At 37.1% G+C, this 21,298-nt stretch overlaps 1 protein-coding gene across 2 annotated transcripts in view; it reads right to left on the bottom strand.

Moving 5' to 3' along the window:
• The window catches only part of LOC115214178 (exocyst complex component 1), a 79,608-nt gene extending 63,260 nt beyond the window's left edge, over positions 1 to 16,348 (bottom strand). For both annotated transcript variants that reach the window (XM_029783269.2, XM_029783270.2), the window contains exons 1-5: positions 16,214 to 16,348; positions 7,657 to 7,782; positions 6,021 to 6,151; positions 4,124 to 4,225; positions 2,221 to 2,284 (exon numbers count right to left, since the gene is read on the bottom strand). In XM_029783269.2, the coding sequence (XP_029639129.1) occupies positions 2,221 to 2,284; positions 4,124 to 4,225; positions 6,021 to 6,151; positions 7,657 to 7,780 (421 nt within the window). In that variant the 5' untranslated portion in view covers positions 7,781 to 7,782; positions 16,214 to 16,348. The remainder of the gene's footprint in view (positions 1 to 2,220; positions 2,285 to 4,123; positions 4,226 to 6,020; positions 6,152 to 7,656; positions 7,783 to 16,213) is intronic.
• Positions 16,349 to 21,298: the final 4,950 nt, after the last annotated feature.

Genomic DNA, 21,298 nt, shown 5'->3' with positions numbered 1-21,298 from the left:
TCATGGAAAAAGTGTAACTATAAAAATGCAGAATTATTGGAGTAACGGGCATTCAAAAAAGTATGTATGTATAAAAATGTATGAATGAAGTCTTTAAAGTTTAAGATTCAAATCGAAGAAGTGCAATAATAATGTTTAGCAGTTCAAAACTGAGTAGTAAAATTCAGAATTAGGTTGGATGATCATGAGAATCAAATATTGATCGTTTCGCTAAAATCTGCAGGTGGTATGGGTTATTTCCCTTGGATTGTTTAAATAAAATATTACTAATATGTAGCTGATAGAAGGATCTATTGGAGGAGCCCTATTATCGATTTTTTTCAACAACCTAAGTATGTCACGAGGTTACCAGACATGAGTTCTACTCACGTGTTAAATAAAGTATAAAATTGGACACACAAAAAAAATCAATATTCAAAGTAATCAAACATAAACAATGAAACCTGTAAATCATTTCTAAATTTGATGGCTCAATTAGTTTCATGAAAATGTATGAACTGTAAATAAAGAATAAATATTATGATTTGTAAAATAAGTATACATGATACAGGGTGTCCCAACTGAATGTCGTGTGGAAGTTAGGTTTCATTTTTCAAGAATTTTAAGCATTCAAAGTATGAGTTCATTGTATTGGAACACATTAAAAACGTTCTGGAATCAAAAATTTATGTACTGTCATCAAAAAATTTTAACCAGAAAAATTGCAGAATTATCGGAGTTATGGGCATTGAAAGTGTACATACATCAAGGAAGTGCAATAATAAGGTTTAGCAGCTGAAAACTGTGAGTAGTGAAATTCAGAATTAGATCTGTTGATCATGAGAATCAAATATTGATTGCTTCGCTAAAAACTAACAACTGTAAGTGCAGATGCTATGGGTTATTTCCCTTGAGTGTTTAAAAAAGTTAGAGTTATATGAGGTAGATATAAAGTTCCCTTCCAGGGGCCGTATTATCGATTTTTTTCAACAATTTAAGTATGTCGCGAGGTTTCCAGACATGAGTTCTACTGACGTGTCAAGTTTCATCAAAATCAATAAAATGATGTAGGAGGAGTTAGCTAACAATGCCACAAACAAACACACACCAATTTTCCACATACGTAGTAGATTAAAGTCCCAATACAGGGTAACAGGGTAATAGTAAGTAAATAAGTCATATATAAAGTGTTTTTATGAACATGTAACAAGGAAGCTTCTTTATGTATTGGAAAATTATTTGTTACATTAATAGGAAAGGCACAGAAAGTCTTAGAAGCTCAGTGTAGCAAATCCAAGTACCATGGTGCGTCTTCTTCAATCAATCTAGGTGGAATATGCAGCTATGGAAACAGCTACTAGAAGAGTGTACGCCAAACTAGATTCAAAAACACCCTGGAATTTTGGTGCTTAATTTGGCTGTATTTGTCAGTCTTACTCACAGATGGTTCTAGTTAGACTATCAAACTATCATGTGAACAACAAGCATTCATTGGATAAAATCTCAGTTGTGCACATGATTGAATCGTGATTTCTATGCGGGGCAAAATGCTGAATCGAATCCAATTCTATGAACATATATTTAGTTCTGCTGTGAAAATAATCCTCATGGATAAACAAAAGGGGCTTCAACAGCTATAAGTGAGGATCAAAACGATTAGTTCCATCTTTCATTAAAAGATCATCAGGGATTATTTCCCTCATACTGCAGTAATTGAAGTTTAGAAACAGAGAGCTTCTTCTAGAAATATGGAAGCAAATAATGACAGAGGAACCAGGATGATGGATGGCAACTACAGTACCAATACAGTACAGTTATAAGTACATATATGACAGTTAAGTAATCCCTGATTGATCATAGGCTCATTCAACAATCAATCAATTCATAATTGAACTTTTCTGGTCAGCTCAGTTAGGGGCTGACCAGAAGATAGACAAAATAACCAAATATTGCAAGGCATTTTGTCTATAATTTCACCAATTACTACCCATTATCCAACATGAACATTAGTATTAAAACCAACCAATGGCAACAGAGATAAAAGAAAGTAAAACCTTGTAATATTTAGAGTTGACTCTGCACATTTAAACCCTCAAAAGGTTGACTTTAGGTTTTTCATCTCAGTAAGGAGTACCCTACATGTATTGGGGGGAGGGGTCACTCCCCTTCTGATATGTAACCTGGTACTAATGTGAAAAATCAATATCAAAACAACTAAATATATTTAATTATCCACACTACCTTCCAACAATGTCTTTGGAATATTCAGGAAGTCAGCTTTCTGCACATGGTATCTTTGACTTAGCTGAAAACAAAAAAATTGTAATTATTATTATTGTTATTATCATTATCACCCACATCAATACAAATTTACTAATTCAAAACTAACATAACAAGGAAAACAATATCCTGTTTAGTTACTTAAAAGGAAATTACCAATTTTTCATTCTTGTTATTAAAGTCTATTATTTTAAACTTTAACAGCATGAATGTTACAATAGTCTGGGGAATCTATACTAGTAACATTATCATTTTAGTTCAGTATGAATTATATTTCAGTCAGTATATATCCATGATAGTCTTCAGGTGCCCTATATATATATGTGTGTGAGTGTATGGGTATACACCCCTCAACACTACCCAATCTCGACAGCCATCACCTACTCTTCCCTCCTTTCCCTCCACCTATCAACCACTCCTCAATCCTTTTCTTCATCGTATTTTTCCCCTCACCCATTTCCCATCGCTAACCATTTCTCATTCTCTACATACATTTTTGCAACTTCTATCCACCTTCTCTTCTTCTGTAACTATTCACCACTCTTCAGCTTCTAGTGCTCTGAGGGTAATTAGAAGGTGAACCTCATGCTTTACTATTTTACCACTTTTCCTTCCTCCACCCCACCCAACCTTCTATAAAATAAGTAGTCATGTAGCTCACCAACTGCAAGAAACCTGTTTGGTTCTGGCCCCTTCTTGCATACTTTGGTTTCTCATCTTCTAGCATAAAGCCACTTTCCTCAGTGTGTAACCCCACTCATTTGAAGATCTTAGTCTTGTAAGCTACATAGCAAACTCACAAGTGCTGATACCATGAAAAGGCATCCAGTATATTTTACCACCATGGGTAATATTAGGAAATACGACATACATATGGCAATTATAATTTAATTTTTTATCAAATATCTTGATGTTTTACAAAATCATGAAATAAAAACTAATTTTCAAAAATATTCATTAATTAAAAATAAACTGAATAAAATTAATTTCTCATTTGTCTAGCTCTTCCCAGACCAACTGTATCATTTATTTCCTCTCTTCAAATAGTCAACATGCCGAGTTGTGCTTGATGGAACTTTGATGCATTCAGTCATCTGAAACTGATGAAAGAAACAACCCAGGGGATTACTGTGGTTCCTTTCAACCACCTAGGAGATATCAACTTCACTAACAAAAGAATAAAGTGTATATTGAAACTTATTTCATCTAATATTTTCTATAAAACTTTGGCATTTTCCCCACAAGAATTTTTAAAAATACAGCACAAACAGTTCAAATGCATATGAAAATTGAGTAAAAGTAAACATTTTATAAGTATAGGAAAAGGCTGGTGCTACGTAAAAAGCACACTCAGTTCGCTCTGTAAGGGGGCTGGTGTTAAGAAGGGCATCCAGCTGTAAAAATCCTGCCAAAACAGTCAGTGAAGCCTAATGCAGTCTTCTACTTAGCCAGCTCCTGTCAAACCATGCAATCCATGGAGGAGGAGGAAGAGGAAGAGGAAGCGGAGGAGGAAAGGAAGAGAGAAGGAGAGGAAGAGGAAGAAGAGAAGAAGAATAAGAAGAAGAAGAAGAAGAAGAAAAAAGAAGAAAAGAAGAAGAAGAAGAGAGAAGAAGAAGAAGAAGAAGAAGAAGAAGAAGGAAGAAGAAGAAGAAGAAGAAGAAGAAGAAGAAGAAGAAGAAGAAGAAGAAGAAGAAGAAGAAGAAGAAGAAGAAGAAGAACTGTGTTGGAAATAACCATTATTATTGATGGCAAGAGTTTACCCTAGTTTTATAGGAAGATGAATAGTTTCAGAAGTGACCACTGCTATAGACATCTATTGGTCCTAGCCAAAAGTTGTGCTTTAGCTGAGGAAGCTAGAACTTACCCTCCACAGGCAGGATATAAAACTGGACTTCTCAGTCATGCTACTGGCTACCCATTTGTAAACTTTCTCAAAATGGAGATCAAATTCTGCAATTTCTGAAAACTGGAACACAGAAAATATTTTTAATATCAAAAAAAATTAAAAATAGCTAAAAGTAACAACATTGAACTTAACTAAATTACAAACACAGTTCATTGCTTGTGCACACATACATGCGTACACATCCATATTCATTCACATACAAATACGTAAGCATGTGTATATGCGTGTATTTGTATAAAAATATATCTACTGTAGCAATATCTACCATGTTTACACAATATTTAATCGCAGGTTTTTCAGAAAATGTGGATTTACTGTGGCATACATTTTATTTTTTTTATTTAAATACAGATATGGCTTTGCAGTTAAGAAGTTCATTTCTCAACCAAGTGATTTTAGGTTCAGTCCCACTGCACAGTACCTTAGACAAATATTTGACTGTAACTCTGGTAGATGTAAACTGTGTGAAGTTCATTGTGTGTGTGTGTGTGTGTGTGTGTGTGTGTGTGTGTGTGTGTGTGTGTGTGGTGTGTATATATATATATATACACATAAGGCGGCAAGCTGGCAGAAACGTTAGCACGCCGGGCGAAATGCATAGCCATATTTCGTCTGCCGTTACGTTCTGGGTTCAAATTCCGCTGAGGTCGACTTTGCCTTTCATCCTTTCGAGGTCGATAAGTTAAGTACCAGTTACGCACTGGGGTTGATATAATCGACTTAATCCGTTTGTCTGTCCTTGTTTGTCCCCTCTGTGTTTAGCCCCTTGTGGGTAGTAAAGAAATATAATACACATGCATATCTGAGTGAATGTTTACGCTGCACTTTGCCAAATATAGCATCCACAATTGGTGAGCCACACATGGTGAAGTTTGACAATTCCTGGAGAAGAAATCATCCAATAGTTCTCTACTTTCACAGACATGTGGAATCAGAAAAAAATTCCTTACTTGCAAAACAAAGGTTAGCACCAGCAAGAACATCAAACTGTAAGACTATTAACACGTATTCATTTAACCTATGCTATCACAGAAAAAACAATATAAAATGAAGGCACAAACAAATTTATTTCTGTATTTTCTGCCCAGACGACCATGCTCACTCCAATCCATAATTAACAATATTATCTCTATTAACAGAAAAGTCATTCTACATTACATGTGAAACTAGATAGAACACATCTAATTTCTCTCTTTTTCTCTCTCTAGTTCTATTTATGATTTATATTCTCTGATGTGGCTGTGTGGTAAGAAGTTTGATTCCCGAACTTATAGCTCTGGGTTCAGTCCCACTGAGTGGCACCTTTGGTAAGTGTCTTCTACTACAGCCGCAGGCCATCCAAAGCCTTAGGAGTGAATGAGGTAGACAGAAACTAAAACAAGCCCATCATGTGTTTGTGCTTGTGAGTTTTCATGTCTTCACATCATGCGATAGTTGTAAAATGATTTTCAGTCATGTGCCGGTGGCGCGTAAAAAGCACCTTCCGATCGTGGCCGTCTGCCAGCCTCGTCTGGCACCTGTGCAGGTGGCACGTAAAAAGCACCCACTACACTCACGGAGTGGTTGGCGTTAGGAAGGGCATCCAGCTGTAGAAACACTGCCAGATCAGACTGGGCCTGGTGCAGCCTTCTGGCTTCCCAGATCCCAGTTGAAACGTCCAACCCATGCTAGCATGGAAAACGGACGTTAAACGATGATGATGATGAAGCTTCTCAGAAAGAGCAATGTGACCCCAACTTCAGCTAGGTGGAGACAAGACGTATCTGGTATTGTGGATTGTACCAATCATTTAGCTAATTATCTACATTGACCAGGGATCGTCCATGGGCTAAAAACCAACAAATGTAATACTTACTTTATTGACATCTTTGCCATCGACCACTTTCAGTTCTCTAAGAAACCAGGACAACTTTTTCTTATATGATTCGCCCTTGTCTGCTTTCTTCAGTTGGTAGATATGAGCTTGAACAGGGCTATCAACAGTCACTGAAATAAAGTTAAGAGACTTCGAGATAGAATAGTGTATAGTAAATCATATTGTATGAGCTTTTTTTATCATATTATACTGAGTATAACACACACACCCCACACACACACACACACATACACACTCCAGTGTATACACACACACTTCTTTCACTTCCTTTTTGCCACTCCATTTGCCTCTCTTCTTTTGTTTTTACCAGTTTCTCAACATCTTTAGGACTTTCCAGCTTCTCCAGATATTTTGCTAGTGTTGTGAAATTTCTAAAATGCTTTTCTCAGAATTCACAATTTTTCTTACAGAATTCTTCCTCGGATGTTTCACCAGCATTTTTGAGATTTCTAAATATAACTTCTCTTTCAGAACTAGTAAAAGCATTTCTTTTACCAATGTTTTTTTATAATCATTCATTTTTCTCTGACCTCTTCTCTCCTTAAACCTTTTCTCCCACTTTTAATTCTTTTGCTCATATCTCCCATGCAACAGTGTCTTGCATTCAAACCCCTGCACACACTTCTTCGCACTATCCACATTATTACCTTCCCTTTAACTTGAAACACACACCCGCTCTCACCTCCTCACATCTACACTTTTCCCATACAAACTTTACAATCACACATACACACATCAACACCTCACACCCCCACTAGCCTATGCTACTATACTTCCACACCTGCACATTTCTACATGCATACACACACCTTGAAAAAAAAGGAAAACACACAACTCCACTGTTTGATCATTTTCAAACACTTCTTAACTCCCCACCTACACCTCACATGAGCCACATTCCTGCCTGGCTCATATCTCATTCTTTCTCTCTCTCTCTCTCTCATTGATTTCACTTTCTCACTGATGAAAGACTAATGCCCAAAACATTAAAACTCTACGTTTATATATTTGTTGTGCAAGATGTTTTACGTGAAGTCGTGTGTTGAAACAGATATTATTATATTTCGGAATGGTCATTTTGCCAGTTTAGCCAATAAAAACACACACACTATATATTTGGTGTTACTTTGCTTCAGTGTTATTTATTTTTTACATTAATCTTAATCTTATTTCGGCCAGAGTACAAAATAGCTGACGGTTAGTAAGGAGAGACACAAATAAGAAAGAGGAAAACAAAGGACCACTGATGCGGTCACAGGAGTGTGACGAAAGAACTCTGGCCGAAATAAGATTAAGATTAATGTAAAAAATAAATAACACTGAAGCAAAGTAACACCAAATATATAGTGCGTGTGTTTTTATTGGCTAAACTAGCAAAATGACCATTCCGAAATATAATAACATTAAAACTCTCTTTTTCTTAAACATTAACCAAATGCAATATTTCTTAAACTTTGTCCTGCCTGAAAAAAATACATAGATTTTATGATTATATTTAAATATTTGATACACATTACCTAACACCATAAATTCTGCTTACTGTCAATAAGAAATGGGGTAGTTAGAGTGATTTTTTTTTTTTTTTTTGGTAAACTGAAGTGTTATTCAGACTTACCTGCTGCGCACAAGAAACTACTCTTTTTCTTCTTTCCTGCTTTTGCAACATGGACTAGGCCAACAAGTCTTTCTTCAGCAGGAAGAAACACCTCCCGCTGAAGTGTGTGCTTAATTGCTGTCATTACTGTAAGAAAGAGAAATAAAAAAAAACACTTGTATACAATTCTCTGTGTGTGCTTATAGACATTCATGGGAATCTCACTGCATGTGCATAGGTTTGTTTTAACCTTTTAACTGTGAAATTAAATTTTGTGGTTATTCCAGCAATTATGTTAAATATCATACAAAACTTAGAGTTGATATTTTCTGCAAGTTATGTTAAACTCAGTGAATTTCACTTATTCCAACAAAAAACAGTTTCAAACATGATAGTTTGGTATATAAAACTGCTTTCCACAGTTAGGGTAATGAAATTTTGAGTGGATATATCTGATTTCCATAGTAAAAAGAGTTAACAGCTTTTAATATTTTAATGGTTCTTCAGAAGTTCTATAATATAATCTGTGGTTAAGAAGCTGGCTTCCCAGCCATGCTGTCTTGAATTCAGTTCCACTGTGCAACTCCCTGGGTAAGTGTCTTCTATTATAGCTTCAGGCTGACCAAAGCCTTGTGAGTGGCTTTGGTAGATAGAAACTGAAACAATCCTACCATATATTCCTCCATGGGATCAGTTTGAAAAATTGTTACGATATTAACATATTTTTTTTAACATGACACCAATCGTAGCCTTAACCAACAAATAAAGAAATTTTATCCACCAATGCAGCGCTGAACACTCAATCCCGTCATTTGACATTTATGCATGCGCACACGCATGTGTGTGTGTATAATACACAGAAATATAATTTATACATTTGGTAACCTGAGACCATTTATTTGTGGCTCTGAAGAAGATATAAATGTGGAAATGTTCTCTATTTTTCTAGTCAATCCACTATGGATCAATTCATCATCATCGTTTAACGTCCACCTTCCATGCTGACACAAATGGAACTAATTTGATTAATTCAATTGAACTATGGAGCTAGTCCCCTCCAACATTTATTGGAAACATGTGTAAGTCATTAATAAATGTATAAAATCCATTCTTTGCGTGTATTTTCTATATCACTCTGTAGCAACATACCAATTTCATTTGGCAACAATACTGCGGATTTGTAAATTTGATAGGTGACAGCTTGCTGAGTTTGAATCACCGGGAATCCTACAGATATCAGAGGCCATATTTGTTAGCCTGGTGTATCCTTAATCTATGGAGAACTGATGAAGTATTTCATCTAGATTATCAATCCCATTATATATATATATATATATATATATATATTGGGTCATCCCATAAATAATGCAGTTTTTTCAATTGCATGAACTAAAAGTCGGAGGAGAACAGGATGAACTACCTGCATCAACTTGCTATAAAAGCAGGTAGTAATTATACCTTGTTCTTATTCTTAGTGCAACTTTTGAAGAATGCAGTTCGATTTTAACAGTTATTTTCTCAAAGCTATAATGGAAGTGACAAAGGAGCATATTCACCATATTTTGCTTTATGAGTTCAATAAAGGCAACAACGCAATGGAAAGTGCAAGGAATATTAATGCAGTGTATGGGGATCAGACAATAAGCATAAGCTAGTGTCAACTGTAGTTCCAGAAATTCCAAGCCAGAAACTACAGCCTAGAAGACAAGTCTCATCCTGGAAGATCTGTAGAGCTCAACAAGGAATTTCTGCAAACCCTGGAGGAACAAAATCCCATCATAACTGTTGAGGAACTGGCAGAGAAGATTGGATATGGTCATTCAACCATTCATCGATACCTGTGTGCCATTGGAAAAGTCAGCAAATAGGGTCAATGGGTTCCTCACAAACTTTCTGAGTTTAATTGCAAGCAGAGAATGAAGGTGTACTTTTTTTTGCTGTCACGTCTCACGAACGAACCTTTTTGGGACTGAATAGTGACCGGTGACAAGATTAAGTTCTCTATAAAAATGTTAAGTGCCAAAGACAGTGGGTAGGAAAAGGAGAAACACCAGCACCCCAGGCTAAAGAAGGTATTCACCCATGTAAGGTATTGTTATCTGTTTGGTGGGATATGAAAGGTTTAGTCCACTTTGAACATTTAAACCCAAACCAAATGGTAACAAAGGAGATCTACTGTGAGGCGCTTGAGTGGCTTAAGTCAGTGCTAGAAGAAAAACAACCATCTTTGGTTTCAAGACGAAAGGTGCTCTTCCATCAGGATAATGCTCAGCCACATACAGTGTGGATGACATTCCAAAGGCTGGAGCAGTTTGAATGGGAAACGATGCCCCACCCACCATATTCACCAGACATTGCCCCAACTCATTATCATTTATTCTGCAGTCTTCAAAAATATTTGAATGATAAAAATATGAATTCTGTAGACGAGATCAGAACAGTACAGGAGGAATATTTCTCATCACAGAAAGTGAATTTTGGAAGAGGGGGCCTTGTAAGACTACCAGATAGATGAAAAATGAAGGAGAATATATTTTAGATTAAAAAAGAACTTTGTTTATCTTAATTTTGAAAAATAAAAGCATAAAAAAACCGCATTATTTACGGGAGGACACAATATATATATATATTCTTTTATTTGTTTCAGTCATTTGACTGCAGCCATGCTGGATCACCGCCTTTAGTCAAACAAATCGACCCCAGGATTTATTCTTTGTAAGCCTAGTACTTATTCTATCAGTCTCTTTTGCCAAACCTTAAGTTACGGGGATGTAAATAGACCAGCATCAGTTGTCGTGCAATGGTGGGAGGAAAAACACAGACACAAACACACACACATATGACAGGCTTCTTTCAGTTTCCATCTACCAAATCCACTCACAAGGCTTTGGCAGCCCAAGGCCATAGTAGAAGACGCTTGCCCAAGGTGCCATACAGTGGGAATGAACCCGGAACCATGTGGTTGGTAAGCAAGCTACTTACCACACAGCCACTCATGCACCTATATATAAATATATATATATACTCACACACACATATGTATGTATGTGCGCGTGTTTGTGTTTGCATGTACCGGTGTCTAAACATCACCTGATGGTTGTAAATAAACATCATCATACAAATGAAGTTGTTTGTTTTCAGTCTTCCATTAAAACATGTCAAGCTATGGGGAAATACCTTGCTTGAAAACAGGAAGGGCATCAAAACATGGAAAAATCACTGAACAAATTCCATCAAATCCATGCAAACATGGAAAAGTGGATGTTAAATGATGAAGATATATATATATAATATATATATATATATCATCATCATCATCATTTAGCGTCCGCTTTCCATGCTAGCATGGGTTGGACGGTTCAACTGGGGTCTGTGAAGCCAGAAGGCTGTGTATATATATATATATATATATATATCTTGTTTTTTTCTGTGTATCTTTCTGTCGAAGAGCGTAGGCTCGAAACGTAAAAGACATTTTCTATTCCTGAGCGCTATACTAATACATTTGTTTGTTTGTACTCCACCTGCCTTCGTCTTTTGTTTATTTTCATAAACTTTCCTTTTATATATATATATACACACATCTCTGCATACACTGCAAGAATATGAAGTGCAAACACTTCTGTATAGAGTTTGACATTCACCTGATATTGTTTGGGTGTGCAAATTAGATCGACCTAACAAGGTGCCTCAATTTAAGTACATAATTTAACCAAATCTCAAGTATCTTATATATATATATATATATATATATATATATATTATATATATATATATATATGTGTGTTTACTGACACAAGGGAAACTGATTTCGTCAAATGTCCCAGAGACTCTCTGGAAATAGCAGATAATTTCTGCTACCTACATGACCTAAGTAGTAGTGGTGTAATTGCCAGAATAAATATAGGATGGAAAAAACTTCAGAGAGCTTTTACCATTATTGGCAACCAAAGTTCTCTCTCTCTCTCTCTCTCTCTCTGAGTGAAAGGAAGAGTTGTACGATGCATGTGTATGAACTGCAATGCTACACGGTAGTGAGACATGGACCCTAAATGCAGAGGCATGTGAAGACTAGAGAGGAATAAAGCTGGCATGCTGGATATACAATGTCAGTGTACATATATGACAGAGCACTGGTGTATTGAGAGAATAGTTAGGTATAAGAATTATATGCAGTGTACAAGAGAGGAGACTGCACTGGTTTGGTCATGTGATGCAAATGGATGAGGACAAAAGAAGTGCTGATCACTTACAGAGAAAAGTTGTGAAAGAGGGACACGTAGGAAAACATGCGACAAAGTATTGAAGGCAGATCTCAAAACACTGCACTTTACAAAGGAAATAACAGAGGACCAATATATATGGTGCAGTATTGTACTCATAAAGGCCGGCCCACCAAAACAGAATTGGTATCCTAAAACTAAGGTGTCACATAAAAAGCATTGGTGTTGATGCTGGTGCCTCATAAAAAGGCACTGGTGATGGTGTCACATAAAAAACACCCAGTACATTCTGTAAAGTGGTTGGCATTAGGAAGAGCATCCAACTGTGGAAACTACGCCAAAACAGACCATGAAACCTGGTGCCAGCCCTGGCCTTGCCAGCTCCTGTCAAGCCAGCCAACCCTTACCAACACAGAAAACAGACGTTAAATGATGATGATGATGATGATGATGATGATCACACACACTAGTCCTCAGTCAGTCATGGTTAATCAAGTATCTGCACCTAGGCAGTCCTTCACCAGGGGAAAGTTGTTTTGTAGAAGACCGGCAGTTGTCCAAGCAGCAAGTCTCCCTATCTTCATATCACTAACATTGTTCAAGAGCCTCGCAAGCTTGACCCCAATGTCATTGCAGACAAATTCAGACTAAAAAAATTTCAAAACAAATACCACAAAGCATTTTGTTTACAAAGCTTTAACGAATTCTGCCAATCCACCTCCCTAGACTGGCCCTGCAAGGTGTGTTCAACGCACTAGCAGTTTTGGCAATCCATTGCCTTATATACATACATATATTCATCATCATTGGTACACTTGCTTTTAAAGCTATCATGAATCAGATGACTTATGCTTTGTGTCAGTTCTTATTAAAAATTACTGCCCTCCTAGATGAGTAGAGGACCACATCTTGCTTGTACATTTCATTTTTAGCTTGGTTTCTATAGCTGAATGCCCTTTGAAATATCAAACACATTACACAATGTACTGGTTGCATTTTATCATGGCACTAGCATGAGAAAGGTTGTCATATCCTTGACAAGACTAATGGGTCCTTTATGTTGATTCTGCTCAATTACTAGCTACTTTGTAACCAGTGTTTACTGGGTGAGTTTAATCATGGCACCAATAATAGTGAGATTACCTGCTACCTTATAAAATTAAAGGAGCCCTCACAAGTTTAAGCTGTGTCTGTTTGCTCAGGGTAAAATGATCAAGAGTGCAAACAACAAATAGAGTGATAACAGGAGAAAACCAGCTTGAGTGGGAGAAGGGAACATGAACATACTCTTTTACTCTTTTACTTGTTTCAGTTATTTGAGCAAATCGACCCCGGGACTTATTCTTTTTGTAAGCCCAGTACTTATTCTATCAGTCTCTTTGCCGAACCGCTAAGTAACGGGGACATAAACACACCAGCATCAGTTGTCAAGCAATGCTAGGGGGACAAACACAGACACACAAACACACACATGCATATATATAGTATATATATACATATATACGACGGGCTTCTTTCAGTTTCCGTCTACCAAATCCACTCATAAGGCTTTGGTCGGCCCGAGGCTACAGTAGAAGACACTTGCCCAAGGTGCCACGCAGTGGGACTGAACCCAGAACCATGTGGTTGGTAAACAAGCTACTTACCACACAGCCACTCAGAATGATTAAGATGAGGACTGAGAGAAAAAGAGAGAGATTATGTTGACTGGTAACACAAAAAAATAGGTGGTGATTAGGTGTATAAGGTATAGACAGGATTGTAGTCAGCTGTTTTTAGATGGGCAGCATGCACAGTGCCAGAAAAGAGGGTAAGTGTCAGAAAGGTGGGAGGGGTGGACAGGTCCAATGACATCTCAACAAGAGTGAAAGTATGGTACAGTGAAAAGAAGAGATTCACTAGTATCCTTAGTTACACTGGCAGCATGGTAGAGAATGCAAGGTGAGAGAATAGGTACTGAGTGAGAGAAAAGCGACAAATAGGTGAAAGGGCATCAAGAGGCTGGGTAGGCCATAGATGTAGGGCTTCCAGACAGTTTCAATCTGCAAGATTCTGCTGACTGACACTACTACTATCCTTCCTCCTAAGCCTGAAGAATGGCTCCTTTCTTTTTTGACCTCAAAATATGCCATAACAATCATCTCATCATCTCAAAATACCTGCGATAACAATTTCATACTTCATCAAAGAAATCTTAACAACTTGACAATTCTTCCATAACTTATTTCTGAGAGCAGAAATAGCTGAGTTGATAGAGTACTGTACAATCAAGTGAGAAATCAATAGATTTTACTCTATTCTTTTCTACTCTAGGCACAAGGCCCGAAAGTTTTTGGGAGGAGGGAGCCAGTCGATTAGATTGACTCCAGTGCGCAACTGGTACTTAATTTACCAACCTCGAAAAATGAAAGTCAAAGTCGAACTTGGCGGAATTTCGACTTTGCCTTTCATCCTTTCGGGGTCGATAAATTAAGTACCAGTTGCGTACTGGAGTCGATCTAATCGAATGGCTTACAAATGTTTTTTTTGTTTTTGTTTTTGGTCACAGCCAGAATCCCAAGTATGTTATCATAAATGGAGAAAAGGGGAGAAGTATATTACAAGATGCAATGACTGTTTGTTATTTCATTATTATTTGGATAAGTGGGTGGGGGGAAACAATGTTGAGCTGGCAGAATCGTTAGCACGCCAGGCAAAATGCTTAGCAGCATTTCGTCTGTCTTTACGTTCTGAGATCAAAATCCGCCTAGGTCGACTTTGTCTTCCATCCTTCCATGGTCGATAAGAACCAGTTGAGTACTAGGGTCGATGTAATCGACTTACCCCCACCCCTGAAATTGCTGGCTTTGTGCCAAAATTTGAAAGCAATATCTTTATATATAAAATTGAGGTTGTGTGTCTGTCTCCTACAATTTAGATTCCTAACTACTCCCACATTTTGCGGTGCAGTTTAACCAAAACCGGGTATCTTATAGTCGTGATTCATATCGAGCCCTTCTGGGTATTAGCGCGCGTCTACGATGAGTCTACGATTTTGAAAAAAAATTACCATCATTTTTTTTCCATTTTAATGCATTTTGTCGCTATTATATAAGGGAAGTAACTCTCTAAAAATGTCTACGATGAATGAACGATTTTTTAAAAGATTTACCATCATTTTTTTTCCATTTTTAATGCATTTTTTTGCTAATTTTTGGCTATAACTCTCTAAAAATGCTTATATAGTTATTTCCCTTACAAACCCGAGCATCGCCGGGCGATACTGCTAGTATATGTATAAAGATGCTGAGTTTCAAAATAAAAACATGTTGATATGTTGAGGTTCCTAACATTGACGTTCGTTAAACGTCACTTAATACTCTCCTTTTTTAATAAACTGAAAATATCTGAGTTGCTAGAGGTGACAGAAGACAACGGAAAACTTAAAAGGTGGCATTATTTCTATCATAATTCTATTCACATCTTGGGTACATTACAGCAATGGTTCTCACCCGGGGTCCATACGACCCTTGGGGATCCATACAAGATTTATAAGATCTTATTAACATTTATGTGCAATAAATTGGTTCTACAATATACAAAATATTTTAACAATTCTTACAATACAATTTCTAATAATATTTAATTATGAAAACATAACAGGATTTTTTAAACATCGTATGGCAACTGGAAGGGGTCTAATAAAGCAAAGTAGGAATAAAGGGGTACATAGGTACCAAAAAGAAATGGTTGAGAAACACTGCATTAGAGAAATAAACCAGACTTGAATGACTAATTCCTGCCCATAACTCAAGTCTCAAATCGCCGAGTTAATGGTCGATTCGCGAGAAATAGCAGCCTATTCTCTCTCCTAAATTACAGTCTACTCCGCTTAAAAAGAAGAACATGTTTGGTAATGAGGTTCTGAAGAAGGTCGGGATGGTCACGGTCACAGAGTTGCTCGATACGGGATTGACTAAGGGTTAATTAAACAACGGTAACGTAGTTACTAGATCTGTGGGAGGGGCCGTACTTAGCCGAGGATGATCCTGTCTAGGAGAATAGAGGTGCTTTATTTACACACCTTCACTTGCAAATGTTTGTGTAATTACACCGCTGAAATATATATTAGCCTATCATTAATATCATAGATATATAAATATAAGGTTAATTTTTAGGGTGTAATTGTAGAAATTTACCAAATATAATGCATAATATTTAAATAAGATTTAAGAAATTTGTCCAAAATATTCAGACGACAAATCCTTTATAAGCTACATCAAGCGAAGGAAATGTTTTATTAATATTTGTGACTCAAATCATAAAATATTAGATTAACTAATGCAGAGATAATGAAAAAGACGGCTCAGACTTACTGTTCGGTAATTTTTGTAGAAGTCGAATAAATAAAGATTTCCTCTTATATTATTATTATTTTTATTTTTACATTTTCACTAATACGCCATTATGCTCGATAGCGAGGCTACCGGACGTAACTAATGCATAATATCAAAAAAAAAAAAACCCAGTTTGTTTATCATTCGACTAGTTGTGGCTTTGCTAACTTTCACTATAAATTATCCATTATCTGTATACTCCTTTACTCGTTTACTTGTTTCGGTCATTTGACTGTGGCCATGCTGGAGCACTGTCTTTAGTCGAGCAAGTCGACCCCGGGACTTATTCTTTGTAAGCCTGGTACTTATTCTATCGGTCTATTTTGCCGAACCGCTAAGTTACGGGGGACGTAAACACACCAGCATCGGTTGTCAAGCGATGTTGGGAGGCAAACAAAGACATAAACATTTACACACACATACATATATATAAATATATATATAATCGCATTCTGAGATTTAATTATATAATTATATAAAATTTAATTATATATAATCTCATTCTGAGATTTAATTATGCTATATATATATATATTATATATATATGTATATATATATATATATATATATATATATATATATATATATGTAGGTCCCGGGTTGATTCGGGGTTAACCACATGAAACAGTTCTAGTCCTGTAGAAGCTCCTTCTATATAATAAATATATATATATATATATATATATATGTATATATATACGACGTGCTTCTTTCAGTTTCCGTCTACCAAATCCACTCACAAAGCTTTGGTCGGCCCGAGGCTATAGTAGAAGACACTTGCCACGCAGTGAGACAGAACCCGGAACCATGTGGTTGGTAAGCAAGCTACTTTCCACACAACCACTCCTACGCTTGGAGGGACTCTTAAAATCAAAACTACCAAAATAAATAAACGTGTTTATTTATTTTGATCGTTTTGACTTTAAGAGTCCCTCCTAGCGTGTGGCATTTATGTATAGTAATGCCCTCGGATCTTTTCGGTTTGAATGGCAGTTTTTTTTAATAATTTCTATGTAACTAAAAGATTTTAAACTTCGTATACTGGTAGAATGTGTTTATAAAACATCTTTTTCTCTTGGCTTTCTTGAGAAAATTCTGTGGTTTGTAAGATATTTGGTCTTTAATTTCTCGCATTTCGGCAATTTCAAGCAATCAATGACGTCTATTGAGGTGAAAACAATATTTGCCGAAGTCCGTCAACAGCAATTTTTTGCGGTGTCATATGAAATGTCCCTAAGAAACAGATTGGGTTTATTTACATTTCTGAAGAAAAAAAGATACCCTCCCCCACCCCTAACCCTCCCCACCCCTAACCCTAACCTTAACCCTTACCCTAACTAACCCTCCCCACTCCACCCCTAACCCTAACCCTAAAACAGATTGAAATGCAATATATCAATACTAGGGTCATAATTATGGGTGGACACTAAAGAGTAAATAAACCCAATCTGTTTCTTAGGGACATTTTCATATGACACCGCAGCACTGGCATTGGCCACATTCAGATGGTGCTTTTTACGTGCCACCGGCATAGGTATTACAACTACAATTTCCATTTGATCTTTATTTTGATGTTGATGACTCAATAGGTCTCCTCAAGCACAGCAGGTTGCCCTACGATCTGAGGTAAGCACAGCAGGCCGTCCTGTGAGCCATGAACTCACTTCATTTGTTGAGTCTTTGCAGTCACAGCATATTTCCAGAGGTCTCGATCTTTCGACATTGCTTCTGTGAGGCCCAACGTTCGAAGGTCATGCTTGACCACCTCATCCCATGTCTTCCTAGGTCTACCTCTACCCTGGATTCCTTCAACTGTTTGGGAGTGGCACTTCACACATCTCTCCTCATCCATCCATAGTACATGACCATACCAACACAAACGTCTCTCCTGCACGCCATATCCAATGCTTCTTATGTCCAACATTTCTCTCAGGGCACTTACACTCTGTCGTGCGTGCACACTGACATTACACATCTAGCGGACCATGCTAGCCTCATTTCTTTCGAGCCTATGCATGTCCTCTGCAGTCACAGCCCATGTTTCACTGCTGTGAAGCATGGCAGTTCGCACAATCTACCTTTCACTCACGCTGATGACGGGTCAATACCCAGAAACTTGAGTCCGTGTGTATCATAGATTGAAGACAGGAAGGATGGCTTCCCTTTGCAAATACTGATAGGGCATAGAAAGTATGTCAATAGTTAGCTGGAGGAGGTGTCCTCCTGGAACTACAAGCTACAGTAGCATCCACCCTTAGGGGTTAGCCACATTTATGTGGAAAATATACTTCACAATAATATAATCCCTAAAATTCAAAGAGATTAGAGATGGTTTATAACAGCAATGATTAAAATAGTAAAAGCAAGGAAAAAAAAGTGATGTTAATGTACTGTGGGAGAGGAAACAGTACACATTTTTGGCTTTATATCAGTTCATTCAACATTAACCTGGGGTCAATAACAAAATAAGAGAAAGGGAAGAAGGGGTTAGTTTGAAGAATTGCATCCACAACTTTGCTTGCTCTTTTATGAGTATATTATATTTTCTTTCATTTTGGGGTGAGTTTACCATTTACAGCAAAGCTCTACAAAATACATGGTAGTTTTGCTGGAGTCTTCTTATGTCTTTAAAAGAATCTCAGGGAAGCCATCAGGTTGTGTTGCTGAGTTTAAACACATTTCATTTCTGGCTGATATTACATCACCCTTTTATGTCAATGTAATCGACGGTTGCCACTTCATAATATAATTAATTTTGCAAATTCATAGAATCTGAGTTTCAGTTTTGTATTTTCTACAACTGTGACTTTTCTTCCTGCACTTTCTTGAGAGAGTTTGAGCTTGCTTTCCATGTTTTAAATGGGATTCCTTGCTGCCTTCAACATCTTGAGATCTTTATTCTTCATCTCATAGACTTCTATCTCAAAAAATGTTTTTGCATATATTGATCCTTCTCTCTGGGATAAATTTATTGCATAGAGCTTGCAAATTTAAAGTTTTATCTTATCTTACTTCTTTCATTTCTTTTCAAGCTTTGCACAATCTTCACATTCAATGCCCATATTTTGCTACCAAGCAGCATAACATGCAACAGTACACATCATACACTCTATCTTGCATTTGAAGACAGAACTCCTTTTTGCCATAAGAGAAGAGTTCCCATTCTATTCTGTATTCTGGCTACTGTTACAAAGTTTCCACTTCTATTGCAAATTAGATCATATAGGTAATAGAAGTTATCAACTACTTCCCAAATATTAGAATTTCGAGGGTGCTCTTATGACAAGCTACTTTTGTGCATTTGACAGTTTTCTTCTTTGTTAGTTTGCCTGAGTTTCAATTACATCACATGTCTACACATTGTTTATATTGCATACCCTGTACCCTGTGCAGAATTCCTACTTACATCATCTACTACTGCATATCGAGCATATCTATATTCCAAATGGTAGTAGATTCTTGTTTTTTTTGTTTTTTTTTCCTGTTATAACTTTTGACTTTGCTAGGTCTACTCTCAGACATCTTGATTTTAGAGAAGAAATTTTCTATATCTTTGAAGTATTCCACTATGAGAGCTGACCTGTCATCACTCGATCTTAAACTCATGTTATGGCCTTGAGAAGTATAATAAACAGGAAAGGGCTGAGACCCAAGTCTTGATTAGACACCTACCTGCACACTAAATTCCTCATTGAGTTCTCATCTTGCTGATAACAACAATGTGCAAGGCTTGCACAGCTACCACAAACTATTCATCTACACCTAGCTTTCTTAAAGACTACCAGACTACAGAACATGGCACCCAGTCAAAGGCTTTCTCCAGATCAATGAACAATTGATATAGTGGCTTGCACTCAGCTAAGAATTTCTCTTATAGCTGTCCACTAGGAAGAGGGCATCAGACATAACCTGTCAAGGCACAAATCCAAATTGTATTTCATCCAAGCTAATTCTTTTCCTAATCAATTGTTGCTAAAAACTCTTTCTGTTACTTTCATAACTTAGCCCATCAGTTTGATACTTCTACTGTGGCCTCTTTCTAGAGTATCTCTTTTGCCCTTGTATTTTGACCCAGTTGTTGATGATGATACTGCTATGCCAGTTAATGGGTATGGCACCTCATTGTACTACTTTCTTGATAAATAACATGACAGCATAGGCATTTAAGAAAACTGGGTAGTTTTGATGACCAAGACAACTTTGAAATGATCAAGTCCACACAGATTGCAAGCATTCTAAGCAGTGACAACGACATCATCATCGTTTAACGTCCGTTTTCCATGTTGGCATGGGTTGGACGATTTGAGTGAAGACTGGCGAACCAGATGGCTGCACCAAGCTCCAATCTGATCTAGCAGAGTTCCTATAGCTGGATACCCTTCCTAACGCCAACCACTCTGATAGTGTAGTGGGTGTTTTTACATGCCACCGGCACAAGGGCCAGTCAGGCAGTGAGTGATTTGTAAGACCAGCAGTACAGAGTTCAGTTCCACCAGTTCTTCCCATTGATACAAATTGATACTTACTTCTAGAACTGATTTACCAAAGACATTACCTGGTGGGAGGTGATGCGCTGTTGTTTAACCCCAGATTAGCCCTGACTGAATAGGCTCAGGACCAAAAACATTCCAGGGGTAACCACACCATCTCTTCCTTTCTCAAGACAGAAGTATGGAATTTGAGGGATATTTGGCCACTGTTTCTATTTTTATTCTTAACTTTTACCTTTTACTTGTTTCAGTCATCTGACTGTGGCCAATCTGGGGCACAACCTTGAAGGGTTTTAAATCAACCCTAAGACTTTGTTTTTTATTTTAATGCCTAGCACTTATTTTATTGGTCGCTTTTGCCGAACTGCTAGCTTACATAAATGCAAACACACCAACACTGATTGTCAAGTGGTGGTAGGGGACAAACACAGACACAAACATACACACGCACACACACACATGCACAACAAGCTTCACTCAGTTTCTGTATACCAAAAATCCACTCACAAGGCTTTGGTTGGCCCAAGGCTATAGTAGAAGACATTTGTTAAAGGTGCCACACAGTGGAACTGAA

Source organism: Octopus sinensis, linkage group LG7 (assembly GCF_006345805.1).
Source record: "Octopus sinensis linkage group LG7, ASM634580v1, whole genome shotgun sequence".
Lineage (NCBI taxonomy): Eukaryota > Metazoa > Mollusca > Cephalopoda > Octopoda > Octopodidae > Octopus > Octopus sinensis.
Note: the sequence above shows the minus strand (reverse complement) of the source record. Positions and strands in the feature narration are given on the sequence as shown.